The 26,212-nt window shown below is 38.2% G+C and overlaps 1 protein-coding gene across 4 annotated transcripts in view; it reads left to right on the top strand.

Moving 5' to 3' along the window:
• Positions 1-26,212, top strand: part of SORCS2 (sortilin related VPS10 domain containing receptor 2) — a 1,375,930-nt gene that overhangs the window by 1,211,418 nt on the left and 138,300 nt on the right. For all 4 annotated transcript variants that reach the window (XM_001372355.3, XM_056802395.1, XM_056802396.1 and 1 more), the window contains one exon: positions 4,263-4,339. In XM_001372355.3, coding sequence (XP_001372392.2) covers positions 4,263-4,339 — 77 coding nt within the window. The remainder of the gene's footprint in view (positions 1-4,262; positions 4,340-26,212) is intronic.

Raw genomic sequence — 26,212 nt, 5'->3', positions numbered from 1 at the left:
GAAAGGAGTTATTTTAAAATGGTTAGTTTTGAGATGCATGTTCTTTTGAGGGGGATCTAAACTTTGTAGAATTACAGATTTTTTTTTTTTAAAAAACCCATCACTATCAATTCTGAGATAGAAGTTCAGCAAGAACTAAGGCAATCAGGGGGTATGTGACTTGCCTAGAGTCACACAGCTAGGAAGTCTCTGAGGTCAGATTTGAACTCAGGTCTTCCTGGCTCTCTACCTACTGTGATACCTAGCTGCATCTAAATTATAGAATTTCATTTTATTTTATTTTTTGAAATTTTATTTAATTAATTAATTTAAACTATTTTTCTATGATTATATGATTCATGTTCTATTCCCTCCTCTCCCTTCACTCCCCTCCCATAATAAAAGTGCATGCATTATAGAATTTTAGAGTTGGAAGAGGCCTTAGAAAATAGGACACAGAATATCTAGAAGGTACCTTAGGTAATAGATTGTCAAAAGAGCTAGAAGTAATCTTCTAAAATCAATTAACAAGGATTTTATTGTGCACCTTTTATGTTCTGATAATTGTAGGAAAAGTTAAACTCACTGCCTTCAAAGCTTACATTTTATAGCCAAGATAACATGTACAGCATAACAACATATCAAAATAAATATAAGTAATCTGAGGGGAAGTAATGGAGGTATCAGTAGCTGGTGTTCTGTAAATGGGAGTGTTTGAGCTAAGCTTTAAAGAAAATCTTAAAACATAGACTATATTCTTCCAGACAAAACTGACAGGGACTTTAGACATAGATCATAAAATGTTTGAGCTAGTAGAAACCTTAGAGACTATCTTTTCCAACAAACTCATTTTACAGATAAGGAGACAAGGGCCATAAAGAGAAAGTGACAGGTCGGCTAAGTGGCTCAGTAGATAGAGAGCCAGGCCTGGAGTTGGGAGGTCCTGCATTCAGATCTGCCCTTACACACATTCTAGCTCTGTGACCTTGGACAAGTCACTTAATCCCAATTGCCTAACCTTAGAGAAAAAAAGAGAGTCCAGCCAAGCACTCCAGCCAGTCCAAAAAAACCCTTTTCTCCATGTCACTTCCCTTTCCTATGCCCTGGCTTAGCACATCTCAGAAGCCAATCAAAGTCTCTCTGGAGCATTCCAGCTAAGCTAATGGGCTTTTTCAGATGGGCAGAAGGTTCACAACCTTGGGAGGAAGGGATTCCCTTTACACACTTCCAACTTAGAATCAATACTTAGATGCAGCATTATAAACATATCAGCGCTCTCTCTCTCTCTCTCCCTCTCTCTCTCTCTCTCTCTCCCTCTCCCTCTCCCTCTCTCTCCCTCTCCCTCTCCCTCTCCCTCTCCCTCTCCCTCTCCCTCTCCCTCTCCCTGTCCCTCTCCCTCTCTCTCTCTCTCTCTCTCTCTCTCTCTCTCTCTCTCTCTCTCTCTCTCTCTCTCTCTCTCTCTCTCTCCCTCCTTCCCTCCCTCCCTCTCTCTCTCATTGTGTATCTGTCTTTCTATCTATTATGCTCTACCATTTCATAAGGACAATCTTCCAAGGAATGAAGAGTCTGAGACCAGTTAAAGGAAATACCCATGCTGATAAAGTCCTTAGATATTTCAAAATATTCAAGTAATGAATCCATTAACCTATAAAATGCTAATTTCCTATGAGAGAACATTTTGCCTTGACATAAATGTGATAACTAATTGAGATATTTGTACCTTGCCATGGCTATTTCAGAACTAATACTGTTAAATATCTGCATGACCTTGGGTGGGCAACTACCTCTCTTCGAGCATGAAAGAGATGTTTAGACTCAGTTTCTAATTTCCTTCTAAATTGGACATTCAACAATTGTGTTGTATGAATTTTATCATTATTTCCCTGGTTCTATATGAAATAATTGCCAGTTTGACAGTTTTGCTATTGGATGCAAAGAAGATAGATGAGGTCTCTTAAAAATAGATATCTATGCAATTGAAATTGCAAACCTCAACTTTCCTCAGGAAATTATGCTTTTGTGGCAGCATTCCATGGAACAGATTTTGGTCCCTGATATGTTTTACTCTTAGATACTCTCTGTGATATAATGTTGGATAACAGAATTCTGTTTTAGTTCATATGTATTAGATTCTTGGTTTTGTATGGTGGTCAAGTTGACCTCTTCTGTGACCAGTGGAATTATGAGACCATCAGACCTCTGAAAAGTACCAGGCCAGATTTGAACCTATGTCCTCCTAACTCTAGACCTGGAACTCTGAACAACATTATCTGGATTGGAAGGAACCATTAGATCCATCTAATCTAACCTGGACCAATTTAAGATATTCTCTACAACATTGCTAACTAGGTTTCAGCTTTCATTTAAATATTTCTATAGCTGAGGTATCCACTATCTGTCATGGTGATCTTTGTCATTTAGAGAATTGCTAACAATTTTTCCTTACATTGGGCTTAAATGTGGTTCTATAAATCCTACCCATTATTTCTCTACCTTTACCTTTTTGAGTCAAGTATAGGTCTACTCTTTCAACCACCTTAGCCCTAAATCCTGAAAATAGCTACCAGTGTTCACCTAATAGGAGAGAGCTTTCTGAGAGAAGATGAGATACTAGGAAAATTTAAGTGATTTAAAAACAAAAATATCAACAAAAGTGTATTTTCTACAAATCTCCCCATGCTTCCCTTAGGCATACATCTTCCCTTTTCCAGACTAAGCATCCCCAATTCTATCAATCGTACTTTTTTTTCAAAGTCCATTACCATCCTAGTTGCTCTCCTCTGAATGCTCTCCAACTTTTAAATAGGAGGGGGAGACTGGCCCTGTGATTTCACTGGAACATGGAACTCCTCACATAGTGAGGAAACTCTGTCTGCCAATGCAAATCAACATCCTCCCTGAAATTTTTAATCTTAAAGAATTGCCCTGATCACTGATTGAAAATAAAGTGACTTTCCCAGATTCATAGAGTCAACAGATATCAGAGAAAAAATTTTAAGCCATGGCTTCCTTTCCACTATTACATATTCTGTCATGTCCTTCCAAAAGGAATTCAGTTCCAAAAGGACATGAACATAATGTGCTTCCCTTTGGCCTAATCAAACAAGAACTGGAAGAGAACATGGAAAGTTAGAGCACAGGATGATGAAATTGAAATGGTCCTTTGAACATGGAACATAAAATAGGTTCCAGCTTATATGTAGTCTTACCAAAAAGGAGCCTGATGAAGTACTTCTTAGAGTTGAACTGGCATTTCAAGGAGATCATCAGACCTGGTTAACATTTAATGTTTGCCTGTGCCTGGCACATAACAAATGCTTAATAAGTTTTGTGGATTGATCATTTAATCATAAATATACTTGGTCCTTTTAACATTGGCATTAAGTGATAGTGCAGAACTGGATTATTATTTAGTTGTATAATTATAGCCAATATGATATTAATCCAACAGGAATTTATTATATACTGTATGAAAAATAAAAGAAACATTAAGTGTTTACTCTATATCAGGCATTATACTAGCCACTAGGGTTACAGATGGAAGCAAAAGGAAATATAATTTCTGCCCAGACAGGCTATGTGTTCTAATTGGGGAAAACAACACAGAAAAAGGAGCTAAAAGTGAGGGGAAAGTAGGTAGTGGGCTGGATGCCAGAAAGTTAGAAAGAAGGAAATCAGAAACACACTAGCCTAGGTCCTTTCTCCAATTGGAGACCCAAGAAGGAACTCTACAATGAGAGAAGTATTGGGAAGTTGGAAGGAAGAGACTTTATAGAGGAATGACCATGGAAACAGGAGTGGTAGGTTTTTCCAGGATGGAAGAGCTCTAGGTGCTGAGAGAAGTTCCAAGAAGAACCAGAAGTAGAAGGAGTATGGTTTTCAAGGTCAGAAAATAATTGGGGACAGGGCCACGAGGAGGAAAGGTCCTGTGGTAGATGAAAATTGGATTAGGAATCAGGACCTGAGTCTTGGCAAATGCTAAATGTTATATAACTGGGGATGCATTTATCTGCAAAATCAAAAGATTGAATTACATGGAATCCAGAGCCCCTTCTAATTCTCACATTATTTTCTAAGATCCTTTATAGCTCTAATATCCTCTATTCTAGGTCACTTCCAGCTCTAAATATCTATGATTTCTTTTCTGAAGTTCCTTCCAATTCTAGAAACATTCTAGAATTCTAAATTGTCTGCTTACAGAGGGGTAGACATGGCCTTTCCAAATTAAAATAGTGAGAAAGAATCTCCACCAGTAACCTTTGACCAATTATCTTTGAAACTAGGTAACCTGGGCTCTCAGCTGGTGGAATACAAAGAGGAAATGTACATCACATCTGACTGTGGAAATACTTGGCGTCAGGTAAGAAAAGACTTGCCTTCCTTCTTGGGGACTTGATGGTTCTCTAAATCTGGGAAAGGGCATGTGTGTGTGTGTGATATTCCTCAAACTACTCATTTGTTGTCTGAAAGATGCTGAAACTTCTTTCTTGTTCCTTCAATAAAGCGCACTACCCAAAGCTCAGGCCTTTTTGATTAGAGATTTGGTGTCCCATTGACCACACAGCCTGTTCCTTAAGTGAGAAATTGTTACATTTGGTAAACAACTGAGTTTGGATTATCCAATGCTCCTTTGAATTGCCTTCCCCATGGGATCATACAGTTTTCAACTCAAGTCTCCTATTAGAATGACTGCTAGGGTTCACCCATCTAGAAGATTAGGGGTTGTTCTCTAAGCCAGGCCTCAAAACTCTTAGCCAGAAGATATCCTAATCTAGTTTCACAGATGAGGAAACTGAGGCTCAGAGGTAGAAAATGACTTGCCCAAGACCATAGAGATAGTGAGAGTAAAGCCAAGATTTTCACACAGGAACCCTGACTCTGAATCCAATGCTGTTTCCACTCTACTCATGGTTCTCTATGGACCTAGAGGAGTCCCTGAGCACCTTTAAGGCAATCTGTGAGGTCAAAATTATTTTGATAATGATGTTTTAATTTCTCAATATGGCAAATATTAATAGATATAATACACATAATTGAAAATTTTGAAAGGTCATCTCTCATTTTCAAGAGTATAAAGAGTGAGGCAACTAGGTAGTTGTAAGGGGGAAAGGGGGCTATTTATTTTTAAGGTTGGACTGGATTATTAAAAATTGAGTCACCAGGAATTTAATTTATTCCAAAGAGATTTATTTACAATTTATTACAAAATAAAGAAAGAGCAAAGTTAGAAAATCAGAGAAAGGATAGGATAAGATATCTACCCTAAGCACTAAGTAATTTACACCGACCACTGGCTCAAAACCAGGCAGGGGAGTTTAGTCCTTAACCTGAGAGGCCTCAGCGCTTGTAACTGAGTAGGAGTCAGCTTTTTTCACTCACCACATGTCAGTCAAAAAGGGAGAGATTTAAGAACAATCTCACAACATACAGGATCTCAGATCTAGTCAGCAGATTCTTCACCAGCCTCAACTCCAAAGAATGAAGAACTCTCACAGGAAGTTGTCATTCCTTTTAAAGACACTTTCTTTTGCGTCACTTCCTGTGTCTTCCTCTACTTTTTACATGGACAAATCATAGTCTAAAGCCTTGCTTAGGACAGCTCAGGAGGCATTCAGGTGATTCTGATTCATCACCGACTATTGCACACGTGGGTTACAGACCTCCCACTTACTGATTAAGTGGGATGTTTACACTTTGGGTGATTAGATCTAAAAATGGACAGAACTCCCCACTCAACTTTTAAGTAGGATGTTTACACGTTTTGTGATTAAGTCTAAAAATGGGCAGGGGTTACCATTTAATCTTCACAATCAGGGGAGAGTTAGTTAATTTCATTTTCAAAATCAGGAAGAATTAAATTTAATCTTCACATAGTACAGTGAAATGAGTGCCATACCAGTCAAGAGGACTTGGGTTCCAATCTAGCCTCAGGGACTTCCTGGCTGGGTGACCCTGGGTAAATCATTTAATCCAAATTGCCTACCCCTTTCTACTCTTATATCTTAGAACTAAAACCAATAGAAAGCAAGGGTTTAAAAAAAGTAGCTCTAACACACATAATCCAAAAATGTTTGAAAATACTCAATAATTTTCAAGAATATAAAGGGTAAGATGGGTAGGTAGCACAGTGGATAGAGTGTCAGACCTGGAGTTGGGAGGACCTAGGTTCAAATCTAGCCTTAAACATTTCCTAGTAGTGTGACCCTGGGCAAGTCGCTTAATCTCTTGGCACTCTTCCACTTTAGAAGGTATTCTAAAACAGAATGTTAAGGGTTGAAAAATAAGTAAATAAAATAGCATAAAGGAATCCTGAGACAACAAGTTTGAAAAATGTTCCACTATACTGTCCTTATTGCCCACTTCTATCTTCATGTGCCTGTCTCTGCACATGCTTTACACCTTCTCATTTTCTTCCTCTGGTGTGCTATGGGCTGGGAGCCAATTGCTAGTCTTATGAGTATTTGTTCATTGAGTATACAGGATCATTGAACCCTCTACCCACTAAAATTTTCCTCTAGTACTTCAAAGAGGACTACAGGGGAGTTAAGATGCTCAAAGCCTCTTCTAGTGGAACTCAAGTTCTGGTCAGTGTTATAAAACTGGGAAGGCCATACATGTCTCTTGTCTCATGACTAGTCTAGCTAAATGCTCCCTGGTTGCATGTCAGGATTATTCTAGGAGCTAGGGACTTGCCAACTCCCTGGAAAGGTAGATGGGCATTGTTCTAGATTGCCTCCCCTGATGCCGGGTTCAGTCAACCCCCCCTCCCCCCAGAGAGGGCACTGGGGCACGCAAGAGCAGGAATAGCAACACTGCCCTTGCCATTCCCCACACACAAGTAACCCCAACTGAGACACTGCTACTCTACAGCATTCATAAATCCCAGATGGAAGGGACATCACCAGATTTTATCATACTAGGATAATTTTTCAGGCCCATTTATCCATTTGAGGCTGTACTCTGTTTTGCCACATTATGGTTAATAGCTGTAACTTCAGTTCTTTGAAAGCCCTGTGATTCATGCATGAGAGGAGCCTTTTTACTGATGTACATTATAGCTCTACCACTTCTTGGTGGAGGGCCTTCATGCATTGGTTAGAGCCAAAACAATTTATCATCCGAAAGCTAATACTTTGGCAACAAGCCTCTCTATGGTTAGCTGGGCTGGTTCTCTACTAAGAGATCCACAATCCATCACCATCCTACACTTGGGGCCTTTTCAGCTGAATAGGACCTGCTAGAGTGTATATTGGATTGAATTCAATTTTTTAAAAACCATTTATTAAGTGCCTACTACATTTAAGTTCTTGGGTTAGCCACTGGGGATCCAAAATCAAATAAATCATGGCCCCTTCTCCCCCACAGATTATATCTATTGGAGGATTTTAACAGATACACAAATAACTCCACTATAAATGATCACTATAAATGTAATCATTTAATTTAATTCAACCAACATTTATTAAGTCTCTGCAGTATAAAGAGACGTGTTCAGCTTGGGGAAGATAAAATCTTAACAAAATTTACATGGGATAGTGAGAACAGCAGTGGCCTTGGAGTTAGGAGACAGGTTCCAATCACAATTTTGACCCTTGAGAGATGTGTGATTCTGGGCAAGTCAATTTTACTTATCATAAACCTCATCTGTAAAAGGGGGTTCAATAATGCCCTCATTGAACACTTCACCAGGTTGTAAAATTAGAAAGCCCTTTATAGATTTTATAGTATTTTAAAAATACAGTAAAGTTCTCTTTGAAAATGTAAAAAAATATATTTGTAGATCAGGAGGAACAAAAGCAAGCTGAGGGGCAGATTTAGAAGTCTGCTGACCATGGTGCTAGAAAGCTATACTACAAACATGAGTAAATCTAAACCCAATAATAAATGATCAGTGCATAAAGAGTCTTTGTGAAAGGGGTGATATGGAATACCCAGAGATTAAGGCCACTATTGATTCTTCTCTAGAGCCCAGTGAGATTCAGAGTAGGATTTTAATGGAGGAGCAGTCTAATAAGAGTTAGAAAAATACATCTTAGCCAAGTATACCTATTGCATGTCTAATGCCTCCTCTGGACAACTCCTTATCCCCTCCTCCACTGTCTCACATTGCCAGACTGGGTATCCCAAGGCAAAACTTTCTCAGGTTCCAGGCACACTATGCATCTATATTCCTAAAACTAAAGTTCTCTGGGAGTCCCCTTCAGTGGATTGACCTTCAGTATTCAGCCAGTGGCATTGTCAACTCAAAGCAAAGACATTTTCTGAAGTGGAAAAGTATGAATGATTGTAGCAAAAAATTCTACCACCAATCTTGTTTCAACCAATGAATATAAGCATCAATATGAAAAGGGAGAACATACAAGAGAATATATTAATCAACCAGTACACAAACAGGGAATACCCAGGGCCAAGGAAATCATGACTCCCACAAAGCAAGGTCCCAATTTTTTTTCTCATTGTGTCTTTATGCTATAACCCCTCAATCAGATTATTTTGATGGCATCCAGGGTTTGCTTTTCTCTTCATCTCAATGCAATTTAGTAACTGAACTCTAGGCTTTTTTCTCTGCTGGGAATGATATCTCTTCTTGGACAAATTGCTCAGCTACAAAAAAACCATTGTCAATACAGGAAAGAGAAAGCTCTGCTCTTCTCTTTCTTAACTCTGAAATAGACAGAAGGTAGAAGGCAAAGGGGAATTCAGTCTTGAGGAACTGGATTCTTTCTCCATAGCTGGAGAAATAGTCTTCTCCATTGCCAGAGATGGCTTTCTTAACTGATTCCTTGAAGAATGTGTCTCTTTCTTGGGAACTGGCTGACTTTTTAAGGCCTCCAATGGTGTGGGTGGTCCTTTATCCAATGACTAGATTCCCTTTAATTCCATCAAACTGATGAATATTTGATTCATCTTGAAGTCACTCAATGGTACAAAAGGTCCATTTCAGAGTATAAAACACCCTCTACCAGGTTTAAATGTGATTCATCCCAATACCTCATTCTTATCTTTTGTTTTTTTACATACTAAAATTTTATCAATTAGGGAGGGAAATTTCCAGTGATAAGGGCACAAGCCTCTACCTATGAATAAATGGCCTATAGGGCCTTTAAGCACTTAAGAAATTCAACAAAACATTTCTTTTCATCCCCCTTCCTTATCCACCTAAGTTAAAGAAATGCTCATAACAGCTCTTTTTTTTTTTTGAGGTCATTATTTTTCTTAGAGATCAGATTTCTCATCATCACAGTTCCCCCAAACTGTAATAATTCTTCCACATTTTACTATGCATAAACATACCTATATTAAAGTGCAAAGGCTTATGGTCACTCAGAAGTAAATGACCTTGAAGTTCAGTAATACATAACAAAAGAAGTCCAAGAAAAAACAAAAGATGTATCTAATATTATAATGATTCTATTTCACTAAAACAAGTTAAAAATGTCTAAACTTTGCCAAAATTTATCATCAGTTAATTTATTATAGGAGTTATTTTTTTTGGAAGACTAAACTAATTAGAATAAAGAATTGAAGGGAATAGGTTTGGTTTTCATTTTGTTGTTATCACTTTTCAATTGTCTGACTAGTCATGACCCCATTTAGGGTTTTCATGGCAAAGATACTGGAGTGGTTAGTGGTTTACCATTTCCTTCTCTAGTTCATTTTCCAGATGAGGAAACTGAGGTAAAAATGTTTAAATGACTTTCTCAGGTCACACAGCTGGTAAGTGTGTGAAGCTATATTTGAACTCAGGAAGACTTATCTTCCTGACTGTATCTACTATCTACTGTACCGTCTAGGTGCCCCCTGGTTTTTATTGTACTCCCAGTTAAAGAAAATGGGAGGGGGCAGCTGGGTGGCTTAGTAGATTGAGAGTCAGGCCTAGAGATGAGAGGTCCTGGGTTCAAATATGGCCTCAGATACTTCCCAGTTGTGTGACCCTGAGCAAGTCACTTGACCCCCATTGCCTAGCCCTTACCACTCTTCTGCCTTGGAGCCAATACTCAGTATTGACTCCAAGACTGAAGGTAAGGATTTAAAAAAAAAAAAAAGAAAATGGGATACTTATAGGAAATTAGAGATCAGTTATTCTAATGCTTTCAAATGAGGAAGCCAAGATCCACAGAGGTCAAATAATTTACCCTACATTTATAAATAGCAAAATCAGAATTCAAACCTAAGTCCTCAAACCCTGAGTCTTTTGACCCTTTCCCCTGTACAATATTTCCACATGACATGCTTAGATTCTAAGCAAAAATATTCCAGTTTTCTTTTTGTATTAGACTCTATCTGGCCAATTTTTTCCTCTAGGACAAAGATGGATGACCTCTGGAAGGACCTGGTTGTCACTCTTGATGTCAACCTCAAAGATAGGGGATTTCTCCTCCAAAGATCAGAGTTTCCTTTAACAAATGTCAAAGAGCAAAGTAGGCTAATTGAAGAATGGTATTCAACTACTCAGGACACTGGAATAATGGACTTAGAACATCACAAAACTGGAAGGGACCTCTTATACTAATATAGTGGCCTTTAATCCAGTATAGGTGGCCGCTATTCAAGTTGCCTATCTGCTTTAAGTGTAAAGCACCCACAGTCTTTTTTGGTGTTTACTCATTACAGTTGTGTCTGACTTTGTATGACACCAGTTGGGATTTTCTTGGCAAAGAGTTTGGAAAGGATTGACATTTTCTTCTCCAGCTCATTTACCAGATAAGGGAACTGAGGCAAAAAGGATTAAATGACTTGTCCAGGATCCCACAACTAGGAAGTATCTGTGGTCAGATTTGAACACAGAAAGGTGAGTCTTCCTGACTTTGAGGCCAGCACTGTGTCCACTGGGCCACTTAGGTGACCTTTTGGAGTGGTTCACCATTTCCTTCTCCAGTGGATTAAGGCAGTCAGTGTTAAGTGACTTGTCTAGGATGACACAGCTAGTAAGTATCTAAGGTCAGAGTTGAACACAGATCTTCCTGACTCCCAGCCTGGCACACTGTCTTCAGAGACACCTATCTGCTTTCCATCTATTTACTATTCTACTATCAAAGTCTAGTCTTATTTTTACAAAGAAATTAGAAAAGAGGTGTATTTAAAAAAAGATAGAAGATGAAGGTTTTGTACCCCGAGGAAGCTTGGACTTTCGGTATGGAGAGGGGTACAGAAACTTCATCTTTTATCTTTTTTTAATACAGAGGGCAGAATGTACATCCTAGAGCCCAGTGCTCTTGTGCAATCTCACAGTGTTTTCATCACCAGATGCATGCTCATGCAAAGTTCTGAGTGCTGTGATTTCAGGTTCATGAAATGCCAGCAAAAAATACAATGGCGATATGGTGGGAAGACCATTGGACTTAGAATCAGGTGATTTGGCTGAAATTCTGCATCTGATATTAATTTGGTGGGCAAATGTGAGCAGGTGAATCACTATTAAGTTCATGTACTCCATCCTCATTCCTTCACTTCACATCTGAGAAAATAAGTCCTTGAAAAGCACAATCACTTACCCAAGATTAGCCAGGCTATTAAGTAGCAAACATGGGATTAAAGTGGGATGTTCTGACTCAATGGTCTATTAATCAATTGTGTGTTAATTATCAAGAATTCATCAATGGGGGTAGCTAGGTAGCCCAATAGATTGAGAGCCAAGTATGGAGACCAGGGTCCTAGGTTCAGATGTGACCCTAGGTACAAGATTTGGGGTTTTGTTTTCAAAAGATTGCTCTATTGCAGAAATGAATCATATGTAAACCAATATTAATTTATAACATTTGTATAACCCAATGGAATTACTTGTTGGCTCCAGGAGAGGGGAGGGAAGAGGGGAAGGAAAGAAAATGTATCATGTAAATATGAAACAATATATTTTTTAAAATTTTCATTAAAAAATAGAAAATATGACCCTGGGCTAGTCACTTAACCCCCATAGCCCTTACTGTTCTTCTGCCTTGGAACCAATACTTAGTTTCAATTCTAAGACAGAAAGTGAGGGTTTAAAAAAATTACCAAGGGTTCACTGTGTGTAAGGGGTTGTGCTTGGCACTGGGGATATAAATAGAGAATATTAAACATTCCTTACTCATTCTGATGGAAGAAATATGTAAAATAGGTACAGCATAATTATGTAGTGGATAAAATATGATATGCACAAAGTAGTTAAATATGGCATAGTTTAGTAAGAAGAGCATCAGAAGTTGGGGAAGAAAGAAAAGTCTTTACATAAAATTTGGCCATTAAATTACATCTTAAAGGAAGAGAGGTAGGCAGTGAGGTCTCCTTTCTACTTAACACTACCTCCATATTTATCTATGGCTCTCCTGTACCCGAAAGCTGCTACTGACACAGAACTCGACCCAAAATACCTTCTTGAAACAAACTGCCTTCATTTTTCAGACAGTCCCTACCGGTAAATTTACCCATCACTTCTTTGATTGGAAAAAAAAAAGGCAACCAAAATGAGTTCCTGGGTGAGGCAGATGTGCCCACGGCATTTGCATTTAGAGAAGCACTTAAGTTAATGATTTGAGATCCGCCTCCTAACACCAACCATAATTTTCCATCAGACACTGCCTCTTGGTCTCTCATTAACCAGATGAAAAATGAAAAGTGGCTTTGGAGAACTTCTTTTAATTAAAACCTTCATGGGGACTGTAGGAGAACTTATTAAATCTTCTTAGCAGTCCTACCCACCCACACCTCTGGTAACAAACTAAATAGCAAAAAACTCTGGGGGCACGCCCACATCGTTCACGCCTTGATTTAAAATGGATTTATGCTCCCTTTTTTGTGGGTTGTTTTTTTTGAGGCAGAAGTATTTTATTTTGGAAGTTCAATGCACGAACCCCAAATATCAGCAGGATTCCCAAATTTCCCAGAGGAGCGAGAATTTGACAGTTTGATCTGAGAAAGGAACACTGGACACAGTCAAGAAACCCAAGTTCAAGCTCTTACACTTTGTGCCATGGAGCAAGTTCCTTTACCTTACTGGACCTCTGCTCACAGATAGTAATGATGTGTTAGTGCCTTTTCGCTTCGAACATCTTATATGTCCTTAGCTCGAAGGTCCCTTTAAATCATGGCATTCGGTGATTCTCTTACTCTAATTATTAAGGATAGGAGGAGAAGAGACTACACTAAAAGTTTGTTGCTATAAGAAAATCCCAAATGAGGAAAATCCCCCCTGCTTAAAGCCAGTTGGCACCTCCTCTACAATTTATACACTTAGAGGGTAGCTGGGTAGCATGATGGATACAGTGTTAAACCTGCAATCAGAAAGATCTGGGTTCAAATCTGTTCTCAAATATTTCCTAGCTGTGTGACCCTGGGCAAGTTACTTAACTTCTAATTGCCTGTCCCTTGTCTTTTTTTCTTAGAACTGTTACTAAGACAGAAAGTCAGAGTTTTTTATTTGTTTCTTTTCTTTTTTTTGAACCACATATTTACACACTTAGAGAATTGCCTAGAGAAATGAGAAGAATTTGTCCAGTCACATTTCTAGAAGAAATCTAGACTTGAACCCAGGTTTTTGTGGCTTTCATGCTGACTCACTAGTTACACTACACCATACACATGCACTATACCCTCATTTTTTCTCATTATAGATTCTCAATGCCCATCTACTTCAGTCTTACACCTTAACGCCCACCCCCAAATCATGACCCCGTGATCCAAAATTCATGGACTCCTTGCTGTTCCTCATCCAAAACTTTCCACTATTCAATTCTGGACAATCTCACTCACTGCCCCTCAGTGCCTAAAACTCTGTCCCTCCTCTTTCTCCTTCCTAAGGAACCTGCTTCTTTCAAGGCTCAGCTCAAGCCTCACCATCTATGAGAAGTCTTTCCCTGGATGCTTATCTCTAAGATGATCACAACATTATCGTGTATCTACTTACATGTCCATTTATTAACCTCCTGTCTCCTCTATTGTGAGCTCCCTGAAAACAAGGACTATATTTTGTCCCTCTTTGTATCCCCAACACTTAGAAAAAATGGCTTTGCATATAGTAACTTCCTTTTGTCTTTGTTGTTATTGTTCAATATCAGTTGTGTCCAACTCTTCATCCGGGGTTTTCTTGGCAAAGATATTGGAGTGGTTTGCCATTTCCTTCTCAAGCTCATTTTACAGATGAGGAAACTGAGACAAACAAGGTAAAGTGACTTGCCCAGGTTCTGTCTAGTAAGTGTCTACAGCCAGATTTGATCTCAAGAAGCTATCCTCCTGATTCTAAGCTCAGTCCTCTACCCATTGGTCTACATAGCTGATCCAGTGGAAGGAGTACCCACACCAAGGAAGCCATGGATTCTGCTATCATATTTTCTATCCTGTGTGAGTTTGGTAGGGTAGGTGTTGTCATCACCATTTTTACAGAGTAAAAAAAAAAAAAGAGATTCAGAATACTTAACAGATTTTCCTCAGTCCATTAGAAAATGAGAGAACAGGAATTTTAATTCAGATTTCTCTTACACCTGTGGCTTACATGGAGTAGTGGAAAGATCACTCAATCTGAAGCCCAGAAATATGGATTCAAGTCCAAACTCTGTCAGTGTCTTGCCATGTGACCTTGGTCTTGTCACTTTTTACTCTTAAAACCTTCATTTATAAAATGGGAGTGGAACTATGTGTGTTGCCCACTTCCTGGGCAGTTTGTCAATTGTCACAGCAGAAAGAATGCTGGATGGTCCAAATTTCAGCTCTACCACAACGTTGGGCAAGTCACTAACCTCTCTAGACCTCAATATCTTTTTTTTGTAAAATGAGGGGGCTGAGTTAATTGGCTGCTAGTTCATTCCAGCTCTAAGTATATGATCCTATGACTCTGAGGACATTATAAATGTGAAGTATATTATAAATGGTGTAATCCTCTATAAACATGAACCACTGTTGCCATCAGAATCAAATCAATAGGCACAAATTAGAGAATGAGCAGGTGGTATTCCCAAGAAAGCCCTGGATTAAGAGTCATAAGATCTAGGTGTGAATGTCCAGCTCTGCGCCCTGTGCCTCTGCTAACCTTCTTCTTTCTCACCCTCAGTTTCCTCATCTATAAAATGTAGGAGAAGCTGGGATTAGGTGGTGGCTCAAGTCCCTTCAGCTCTAAATCTATGATCCTACCTATGCTCCATAAAGTTCTTTCTAACTCTAAATCCTTTCTATGGCATATTGAACTGGCAAGTACCCACTATTGATTTGTGCTTGCCGTTTCCGTACTGTAGATGTCTCAGCCTGGGAGAGGAAAATGGAGATGTAATTGCTATGCTTGGATGGCAGTAAGACTAGCAGCAATAAAGATAAGCAAACATACAGGGGGCTTTAAAATTGGCCGGCGTGGGAATACCATAACGTAGACAATGGAATAGAAGCCAAGGCAGAGAAGGCATATGGTGGCTAGCTAGAAGCAATGGTAAGAGGAAATAAGGAGACACAACAGAGGAGTGAGTATAGCCAGGCACTGAGTAAATATAAAAATCTTGGGGAGAGGAGTATAAATAAGATGAAAAGGCAAATGGGAAATAAAAGAGACGTTTGGTCCTTGGGTAACAGCCACTGAGCTAAGTGGACTCTCTATCTTTGGTCATTTGTCAATGCCTTGACACTGACGGGTAGTGGAAAGAGCCCTGGTCTTCAGGTTTGCCTACTTGGGTTGGTGTTCCAGTTTTCATTGACCAGCTGTCACTCACATTGGGCAATCATTTACAACACAATCTTTGAGGTAGCTGAGATGTCAAAGATCATGGAGCCCGACTTGTACCTGAATAGGATTGCCCTCCATAGTAAATAAGTACCATATAATGGTTAGCTATTATTATTATATGTACATATGTATAAATAATTTTACAAAATATATAATATAAATGAGTACATACATATAAATATAAACTATTGTTATAAACTATAATTTGTTATATAAATTAAAATATTATTATTATTAGCAGACTTTGGCTGCCATTTTGATTCTTCCTTTAATTCATGTGGCCTGGGGCAATGGGACCTTCCTCTTTGTGAGTCTCATTTTTGTCTTTGTCAGGTTTAAATGTTGAAGTTGGACAAGGTGATCTCTTTGTTCCCAGTCCTGTCATTCTTTTTTCTAAATCCAATGGTCCCTTGCAGTGATAACACCTTAAAGCACTCAGGCACAGTCACATACAAACAAGCACACAATCAACATCGAAATGTGAAAGACAAGATAAGAAAAACAAGGTTTCTCAGAAACTCACATTTGGAATCTAGGCTTCATTTACAGGGAAAAAGAGAGGACAGTCATAATCATAACTTAAATTTCTAAAATGTTTTATGGTTGCAGAATTTTCTAATAATTATTATCTCATCCCATCAACAGCACAGAAGTAGCCTAGATGAGTGGAAAGCAAGCTAGGTCTGAACTCAGAAGAGTTCCTGTGGTTTGTAAAAACCTAGTTCTAATACTTGCTGACCCTGTGAGCCTAGGCAAGTCATTTCCATTCTTTGAAACTCAGTTTCTTCTTCAAAATAAGGATAATACTCCTATTATCTCTCTTAAAATATTTTATTTGAAGTTTTGATTAATGCATTTTGTTTTTACGTCATTCCCCACACCTTCCCACTCCCTACAAGAAATCTTCCTTTGTAATAAAGAAAAAGTTTTAAGCAAAACAAGCCAACTCAATGAGTGACTAGTGTTGCATGCAATGCTCAGGGCCCATACTCCCCCATTTCTCCAAGGAGAGGAGAGCAACTACAGGTTTATTCAAGGAAACTGCTTTATAAATTGTTAATTATGATTAGGGAGTGTGAGATGTATGGTGGGTTTTTTAATTTCCCCATTTTAAAATCAAGAGACAGATGAACAGGATGATTTCAGAAAGAGCTGGAAGGACCTACATGAACTGATGCAGAGTAAAATAAGCAGAACCAGAAGAGCATTGTACACAATAACAGCAATACTGTGGGATGATCGAATGTGATAGACTTTTCTACTAACAGTAATGCAATGATCCAGGACAATTCTGAGAGTCTTAAAAAAAAGAAGGCTAGCTACCTCCAGAGAAAGAATTGTTAAAGTAGAATTTCAGATGAAAACATATGATTTATCACTTGTTTACTTGAGCATATGATTTGGGGTTTTGGTTTTATAAGATTATTCACTTACAAAAACAAATAATATAGAAATAGGTTTTGTACAATAATACACATATACCCCAAATTGAATTGCTTGTCAACTCCAGGAGAGGGTGGAGAAGAAGGGAAGGTGATGACATGAATTATATAACTTTGGAAAGCTTATCTGTAAATTTGTTATTGGAAATAAAATTAAATTAAAACTAAAAAAAATTAAAACAATTACAAGACAGAAGTCTCAGAGAGATGAAAGGGCTTGGCTAAAGCCATAGACCAAGTCAGTAGCAAAGGAAGAACTTGAACCCTGGACACCCTGATCCCTAATTCAGCATTCTTCAAATTACACCTTACTGTTTCACTGTGTAAATAATCATCCTTCTATTACATTGCCAAATCATATTGGCATTTGAGATCAGTCTCATGAATTTCCAGAAGGAAATGCTTCAGTCCCAAAATAAAGGTTAGTTTCCCTTTAAAGTGAGGAGTAAATGATGTATGTGTTTCCTCAAAGTGAGAAGATCATAAGAATACAGATTTACAGCTGAAAGGATTTTAGAGATCATCTAGACCATCTTCTTCATTATCCACTTGGGAGTAATGAACTGATGTCCAGAGAATTTAAATCACTCACCCAAGGTCACAAAAATAAGTCATGGAGGATTTGAACTTAGGTCCTCTGACCCCAGATACATTATTCTTTAAATTATGCTGTACTATCATTGATTCTCTTGTCCTTCTGCCTTCCCATCAAACATCAGTTGTAAAGTCCTATTAATCTTGTTTTTGGGGAAATATTAGATAGCTCAGTGGATAGAGAACCAGGTTTGGAGATGGGTTCAAATCTGGTCTCAGATACTTCCTAGCTGTGTGACCTTGGACAAGTCATTTAACCACCATTGCCTAGCCCTTACTGCTCTTCTGCCATGGAACTGATATTTAGTATCAATTCTAAGACAAAACATAAGGATTAAAAAAAAAAAAACCCAAAACTTGCCTTTGCAAGAATCTATTTTAAGCATCTCTCCTTATTCAGGAGAATTTGTTATCTCATATCTAGACTCTTGCAAGTGCCTCATAACCAGTATCCCTTATTCCTATTTTGGTGACAGATTTAACTTCCTAAAATATGGGTGTCATCATGTCACTCCCCATCTAGAACCTTCATTGACTCTCCAGAGTTCAAAGCTTTGATGTTAATTTTTTACTCTTCCTTTTTTTCCTTCCCCTACCTCTAAGAAACTGCCAAGCCTGTTCATCCTTCATTGAGCATGGCCTCCTGGCACACCTTGCTTTGATCTTCTCTACTCATATAGCCAGCACCCTCATTCAAGATGTCACTTCTTGAAAAGCTCCTAGACTAAGGCTGTTCCCTCCAGAGTCTCCATGCTACAACTGCTATCCAATTGGGCTTCTCATTCCTTGGCTTAAAACTTTTACTGATTCCCTAAAAGGTAATCTAAACTATAGGGTTGACTTTTTTTTTCTCCTTAGATTAGTATTCACTTAACCTCTATCTGCCTCAGTTTTCTCATCTGTAGAATGGAGATTATACAGACGATGCTTGCCTTCCAGGATTAGGATACAATAAGATAATATTTTGTGAAGTATTGTACAAATCTTAAAGCTCTATATAAATGCCAGCTACTGATATTATATAGAATTTGCATAGTCTGTCTCCAATTGCCTTTTCCAGATTTATCTCCTGCTATTCCTTCTACTAATTCCTTGTCTCAGACAAGCTAGAATTGATTTTTTAAAATTTTCCTATAAATAGGGCTTGCTTTTGACTTTTCCAGGTCTCTGTCTATCCTATGCTTCTCATGAGACCATTTACCTGAAATGTCCTTCTCATGGCCTCTCCTTCAGTCCAGTTGCTATCTGTTCTTCAAGATTTACCTTAGATCCCACATCCTCCATGAAGCCTTCTGTGATTACCCCAACCAGAAGTCCTCTCTGCCTCATCTGAAATCTTTTACTTACCTCCTGTGTGACCTTTGGCAGGACACTTCTCCACCTTGGGCCTCATTTTCCTCATCTTTAAAATGAAAGCATTGAGTAAAATAATCTATGAGACCCCTCGCAGCTCTAACATGCTATGTTTTATGTTCTGAATTTCAATTCTGACATATGTTCTATATTCTAAGATCTCTTTCAGCCTTAATTCCTAAAATTATATAATTCTCCACCATAAATCCCTTGGTGATTAGTTGCAACTAAATTAATTGGGGTTTTTAATTTAAAAATATAAATATATATTGTATATGGAACACTAGAACAATCATAAACTTTAGAGAAGACAAAGTTCTGATGGGCTAACAGTCTTGTTGCCTTATGACAATTCCTCTAACATTTTGAACTTTCATTTAAATCTTTAATGGTTGTTAGAAGTCAAAAACCCTGCATTGAATCCCATTTCTACTACTTTCTTGTTATTTTTATCTTGGGAAAATCACAAAGTCTTTCAGAATCTCCTTTGTTTGATTTATAAGAAGTAGGAAATGAACAAAAATAAGCTTTAAGGATATATCCAGCTCCAAATCTCACAATCCTGGTTTCTTAGTCTAGGAAATGGACATAATCATTCCTGAGAATTAAATTGAGTCTATGTGCTAAGTTCTTCATAAGCCAAAAAGAATTCCATAGAGAGTAGGTGGTATGTATTATTCTGATTATTATTTTCCTAAATGTTTGCTTCCTTCCTCCATTATGACAGAATGGCAGGTTAAAAGCCTTGAACTTAGTATCAAAGGTCCTAGGTTCAAATCTCATCATTACCAATCACTTGCTACTTGAATTTGGACAAGTCCTCTGCCCAATCTCAGTCTTTATTCTGTAAAATGAAAAGGTTGGACATCATCACAGTTGGGACCTTAGAAGTCACATAGACCAGCCTCCTCATTTCACAGTTGAAGAAACTAAATCACAATTGAGGTTTTATGTAGAAAATGCTCTGTAGCTTCCCTCCTACCTCCACTCATATAGGCAATCTGGGTCCCCAGCCGGCAGCCACAACTTTCCTTCTCAAAATTCTTGGGCACTTTTAGCAACTGGGCAAGTGTTGTCTTCCTGATGCTATAGTTTTCAAGTCCCCACTAGTGTATTTCCATCTATGATAATCAGCTAATATCAGTCAACAAGACTTAATTAACTTTTGGAAAGACAGACTGATTAAAGTGATATAGTCACACCAACTTCAATATGGCCTTCCTATCTGTGTGATTCTGGGCAAGTCATTTAATCTACACTGAGTAGTCCTTATTGTCCTTCTGCCTTGGAACCAAGACATAGTATTGATTTAAAGACAAAATGTAAGGGGAAGAAGAAGGAGAAAGAAAAAGCAAGAAGGCAGGAAGGAAGGGAGAAAGAAAGAAAGAAAGAAAAAAAGAAAGAAAGAAAGAAAGAAAGAAAGAAAGAAAGAAAGAAAGAAAGAAAGAAAGAAAGAAAGAAAGAAAGAAAGAAAGAAAGAAAGAAAGAAAGAAAGAAAGAAAAGAAAGAAAAGAGAGAGAGAGAGAGAGAGAGAGAGAGAGAGAGAGAGAGAGAGAGAGAGAGAGAGAGAGAGAGAGGGAGGGAGGGAGGGAGGGAGGGAGGGAGGGAGAGAGAGAGAGAGAGAGAGAGAAAGAGAGAGAGAGAGGGAGGGAGGGAGGGAGAGAGAGAGAGAGAGAGAGAGAGAGAGAGAGAGAGAGAGAGAGAGAGAGAGAGAGAGAGAAAGGAAGGAAGGAAGGAAGGAAGGAAGGAAGGAAGGAAGGAAGGAAGGAAGGAAGGAAGGGAGGGAGGGAGGGAGGGAGGAAGGAAGGAAGAGAGAAAGAGAGAATGAAAGAGAGAGAGAAAGGAAGGGAAGAAGGAAGGAAGGAGAAAGAAAGACAGAAAAAAGAAGGAAAGAAAGGGAGAAAGGGAGGAAAGAAGGAGAAAGAAAAAGAAAAAAGAAGAAAAGAAAGACAGGAGGAAGAAAGAGAAGAAAGGAAGAAAGAGAAGGGAAAGGAAGAAAGAGAGAGAGAAATAAAGAAAAAGAGAGAAAGGATGGAATGAAGGAGGAAGAAAAGAAGGAAAAAGAAAGAAAGAAATAGAAAGAAAGAAGAGAGAAAGAAAGAAAGAAGAGAGAAAGAAAGAAAGAAAGAAAGAAAGAAAGAAAGAAAGAAAGAAAGAAAGAAAGAAAGAAAGAAAGAAAGAAAGAAAGAAAGAAAGAAAGAAAGAAAGAAAGAAAGAAAGGGGAAGGAAGAAAGGAAGGAAGGAAGGAAGGAAGGAGAAAGGAAGGAAAGAAAGAAAGAAGGAAGAAAGAAAGAGAAAGAAATTGATTTTGTCTACCCTTGTCAAAGCCTGTGACTTGTCCCATAAATACATACCTAGTTTAGAGGAAAATGTGCTTACTCTTAAGAAGCCCATTTGGCAAAAGAATAGATAATAGCTCATTGTTGCTGGAAACCTTTTCAACCTTTTCCTCTCCTTTAAGGAGTATTAATGAAGTTCCCCCTGGGTAGAGAAGTCTCCTGTCCTTGTTGAGTCCTGGGACTGCCCTATTTTAGTGTAACCAGTTTTCTTTATTCCTGATTCCCTATGCAGTCTCTTCTATAGGAACTTGATTTGAAATCTGAATGTTTCATCCTTTCAAAGTGTCTAAGTTTCTCCTCTACTCAATGGAGTACAAGAAGAACCTGGACCTTCTCCCACCCCCAAGTGATTTCCTATTAGGAAAATATCTTGCCCAAACTGTCTTTTTCTAGTTTGCCTCTGGAATACTGGAATTCTGACTGGGTTACTATTTTAAAGATAAAAATAAAACATTATTTTGATGACTCTCATTGATTCAGTAGAGTTGTTCTCAGCTAATGGAAGTTAGAAGGTCTCAAATATCTTGTGATTCCTTATGGATCAGCTAAGTGACACAGTGGATAGAGCACTGGGAGCTGGAGTCTGGAAGACATTGAGTTGTTGAGTTCAAATTTGACCTCAGACACTAACTGTGTGACCCTAAACAAGTCATTTAACCCAGTTTGCCTCAGTTTTCTCATTGGTAAAATAAGAAGAAAATGACAAACCATTCTATATCTTTGCTTAGAAAATTCCCAATGAAGTCATAAAAAATGGAACAGGTCTAAAAATTAGATGGACAGAAATAATTCCTCAGTTCAATCAACACCTTCCCTTACCTAAGTAACTTACATGGGCAACAGGCTACACAGATAGGATTTGAACCCAAGTCTTCTAATGCTGGATCCATTGCTTTTTCCACTTTGGCTCTCCACCTTCACAAGGAGTACTTTCTCCTGATCTCTTCCAGCTCTGAAGTGATAAAACTCTAGAGCAGGAACTGTGACTCCTTAATCATGGCATCTGCCCAAGAGGAGACTATAGGGCTTTCTGTTCACAGTAGGTACTTAATAAATGTTGGTTGTTTCAATTTGATTGTTCCCAGGTTTAGAGTCTAGAAAATGGGGTCATGAATCAGTAACGCTTTCCTTAGTGGATCTGGTGACATTTTATGGTGTCTTTTAGTGAGTAGATACTCTGGGAAAGGTATACTAAAAACAGAAAGGCATAGTGGGAAAATTCTCCCGCCTGTGTCATTAGCTCTGTTTAGTGTAACAATTTGTCCCCCACAAGCATTACCTTCACCTGCTCGTTCCAAATCCTGGAGTTTGATTGAGAAGCCTTTTTTCAGTGGGGATGGCTCTGCTCCCATAGTAGCCTCAGGCATATTGGTTACCTCGATTTAGGAAGCTTTCCAACAACTTCTAGCTAATGAGAGGTTCATCTCAAGGGCTTCATGACCCCTCGAGCAATTGTATGATTTAAAGCTGAGAGGAATCTTGGAAATCTTCTAGTCTGAACCTTTTATTTTCAATTGAGAAAAATGAGGCCCACAGGTTAAAAGACTTGCCCAGGGTCACAATATTGCTAAGTAACCAAGCTGAGATTTAAATCTAGGTTCTCTGGGATGACATAATGAGGATACAAGGGTTTTATTCAATTGATTAAATTGATTCAACCCAATTCAATAAATATTTATTAAGAGACTGCCATGGGGACAGGTAGGTGGCTGAGTGGATAGAGAGCCAGATTTGGAGTTTGAAGGACCTGGGTTCAAATCTGACCTCAAATACTTCCTATCTGTGAGACCCTGGAGAAGTTTTTGTTCAGGGTTTTTTTTTTGTTTGTTTGTTTTATTTTTTGCTGTGTTTTTTTTTTTTTCATATTCCACTGGTTTATAGGATTGCAACCATTTGGGAAAAGGAGGAAGAAAATAAAGATCCTTAGAATTGACCATTGAGTCAGCATACACAGCTAGGTAAAGAAAGGAGAGGGGAAGAGGATAGTCAAGAGAAAGGTGAGAGGCATTTCCCAGCCAGATCCAAACAAGCTTTCAGTCTTTTGTCAAAAGGAGCTAGTTACTCCCATCTAGAAAAGATGAAAGTTTTGACACTTGCATCCATGCCTCCCGTTCTATGCCAAGAACACAGAAGTCAACACTGACCATCATGCTTTAATTGGATTCATGTTGAGTCTCATTGTAGTCCATGATATGAAGCTGCCCAACACTCTTCTGGTTTGGGGGAGATGGGTGAGGGCTGTGTGGGAACCAAGGGGCTTTCCCTTCACTGCTCAGGACCACAATTGCCTACCACTCGTCTACCCTGGAATTACTATCCATTCTAAGACAGAAGGGAAGGGCTTTTTGGTGGCCATTTTTGGGGGGGTTGTTACTATTTTTCTAAGAGCCTTCTATTTGTTGGTGCTGGTAATATAAAAAGAGGCAAAAGATGATCCCTAGCCTCAAGGAGCTAACAGTCTAGTGCCAAAGACAACACGCAAGCAATATAACAGTGGGAAGGAACTTGAAGGGGCTGGGGAAGGCTTCTTGAAAGAAGTAGGGTTTTAGAGGGGATGTTAAGGAAGCTGGAGAATTCGGTAGTCCAAATGCAGGAGGGCGAGCATTCTGGATATCAGGCACAGCCAGAGAAAATGCCTGGAGCCCAAAGATGGAGTATCTTGTTCAAGGAACAGCCAGGAGGCCAAGGTCACTGGATCAAAGAGTATGTGTTACAGAATAAGTTATAAAAAGCCTGGACAGGGAGGAGAGGGCTGGGAAATAGGAAACCACTGGAATTTATTGAATAGTGGTTGCTGAGAGGTAAGAAGCTGCTGAAGTTCCCAAGTCCCCAGTGACCCTTTCCTGGAATATCACTTTGGTCCTCACTCTTCCACTGCTCCTTGACTGCTCCTAGATCTTTGGAATATCTATCTTTTTAAGAAAATTGATTGAGACAGAGACAGAAGCATTCCTTCTTAAAAGACAAGGGTTTAAAAAAAAGGAACAGATCTAAAATTAGGAAACTATCTTTAAGTCTAAGCTCTATCACTTACTAGCTAGGAAACCTTAGGCAAGTCACTTAGGTTTGCTGGGTCTTATTTTTCTTATCTGTAAAATAGGGATAATGATACTTGAATTAAAAACCTCACAGATATTTTGAGACTCAAAGGAAATACAGTAGTTAAATATTTCTTTTTTTTTCTTCAGGGATGCATAAAGTTTATTCATTATTTCATCCTATGCTTTCATATCACTTTTACAGGAAACCTTTAACAAACAAAAGTAGCTTTTCTTTTCTTTTCTTTTCTTTTTTAATTTAAATTAATTTTATTTAGTCAATTTAGAACATTATTTCTTGGTTACAAGAATCATACTTTTTCCCTCCCTCCCCTCCCTCAACCTTCCTCTAGCTGACATGCAATTCCACAGGGTATTACATGTGTCCTTGATCAAAACCTATTTCCATGTTGCTGGTGTTTGCATTAGGATGTTCATTTAGAGTAGTAGTTACATGTTTCTAAAGAATCATGAAAAAATAATGTGAAGGAAAGTGGCTCGCCAGTATCAGATCTCAAACTTTATTACATAGTATTAATCATCAGAATAATCTGGGATTGGCTGTGAAATTGAATGATGGATTTGGAGGAATAGATTGGATACACAATACACAGTAATAAATGACCACAGTAATCGAAGTTTTTATAATCCCAAAACTTTTGTGACAAAAACTCACTATTTGAAAAAAAATCTAGGAAAACTGAAAACAATTTGATTAAAAACTAGGTAGACTAACATCTCATACTGTATACCCCCAAAAATGGATACAAGATTTAGATTTAATGAATGATATAAACAAATTAGAGGAGCATAGAAAAGTTTACCTGTCAGATCTATGGATAATGGAAGAATTTATGACTAAATAAGAGATAAGGAGCATCCAGGAAAGTAATATGGATTATTTTAATTACACTAAATTAAAAAGGTTTGTTCAAACAAAACCAATACAGATGAAATTAGAAGGAAATTAGGAAACTGGGGTGGGGAAATTTTTAAAGCAAGTTTCTCTAGTAAAAACCTCATTTCTCAAATATGTAGTGACCTGAGTTTAAAGAATACAAGTCATTCCCCCAATTGATAAATAGATAATGGATATGAGTAGGGTTTTCTTCAGAAGAAATCAAAGTTATCCATAGTCAAATAAAAAAGTGCTCTAAATCACTATTGATTAGAAAGATGCAAATTAAAATAACTCTGAGATAATAGTCCTCCCACCTATAAGATTGCCTAATATTACAGAAAAGGGAAATGATAAATGTTGGAGATGATATGGGAAAATTGGAACACTAATGCACTACTGGAATTGTGGACATCATGGAGAGCAATTTTGGAACACTGCCCAAAAGGCTATAAAACTATTCATCCCATTTTACCCAGAAGTACCATTACTAAGTCTACCCCCAAAAAATAAAAAAAAAGAAAAGGGACCTATATGCACACAAATATTTATAGCAGCTCTTTTTGTGGTGGCAAAGAATTGGAAACAGAGAGGACACCCATCAGTTGTGGAATGACTGAAGAAATTATAACATCTGATTTTAATGGGATACTATTGTTCTATAAGGAATGAACTGATGTAAAAGGAAGTGAGCAGAACCAAGAGAACATTATACACAGTAAGAGCAATATTGTATAATGACCAACTGTAAATGACACATTCTCACATTATGATTCAAGATAATTCCAAAGGACTTGTGATGGAAAATGCTATCTATCTCCAAAGAAAGAACTATGGAGTTTGCATGCAGATTGAAGCTTTTTATCTGACTTGCTTTTTTTTCCCCA

Source organism: Monodelphis domestica, chromosome 6 (genome assembly GCF_027887165.1).
Source record: "Monodelphis domestica isolate mMonDom1 chromosome 6, mMonDom1.pri, whole genome shotgun sequence".
Taxonomy (NCBI): Eukaryota; Metazoa; Chordata; class Mammalia; order Didelphimorphia; family Didelphidae; genus Monodelphis; species Monodelphis domestica.
The sequence above is the reverse complement of the archived record's forward strand: the minus strand, read 5'-3'. Positions and strand labels throughout refer to the sequence as shown.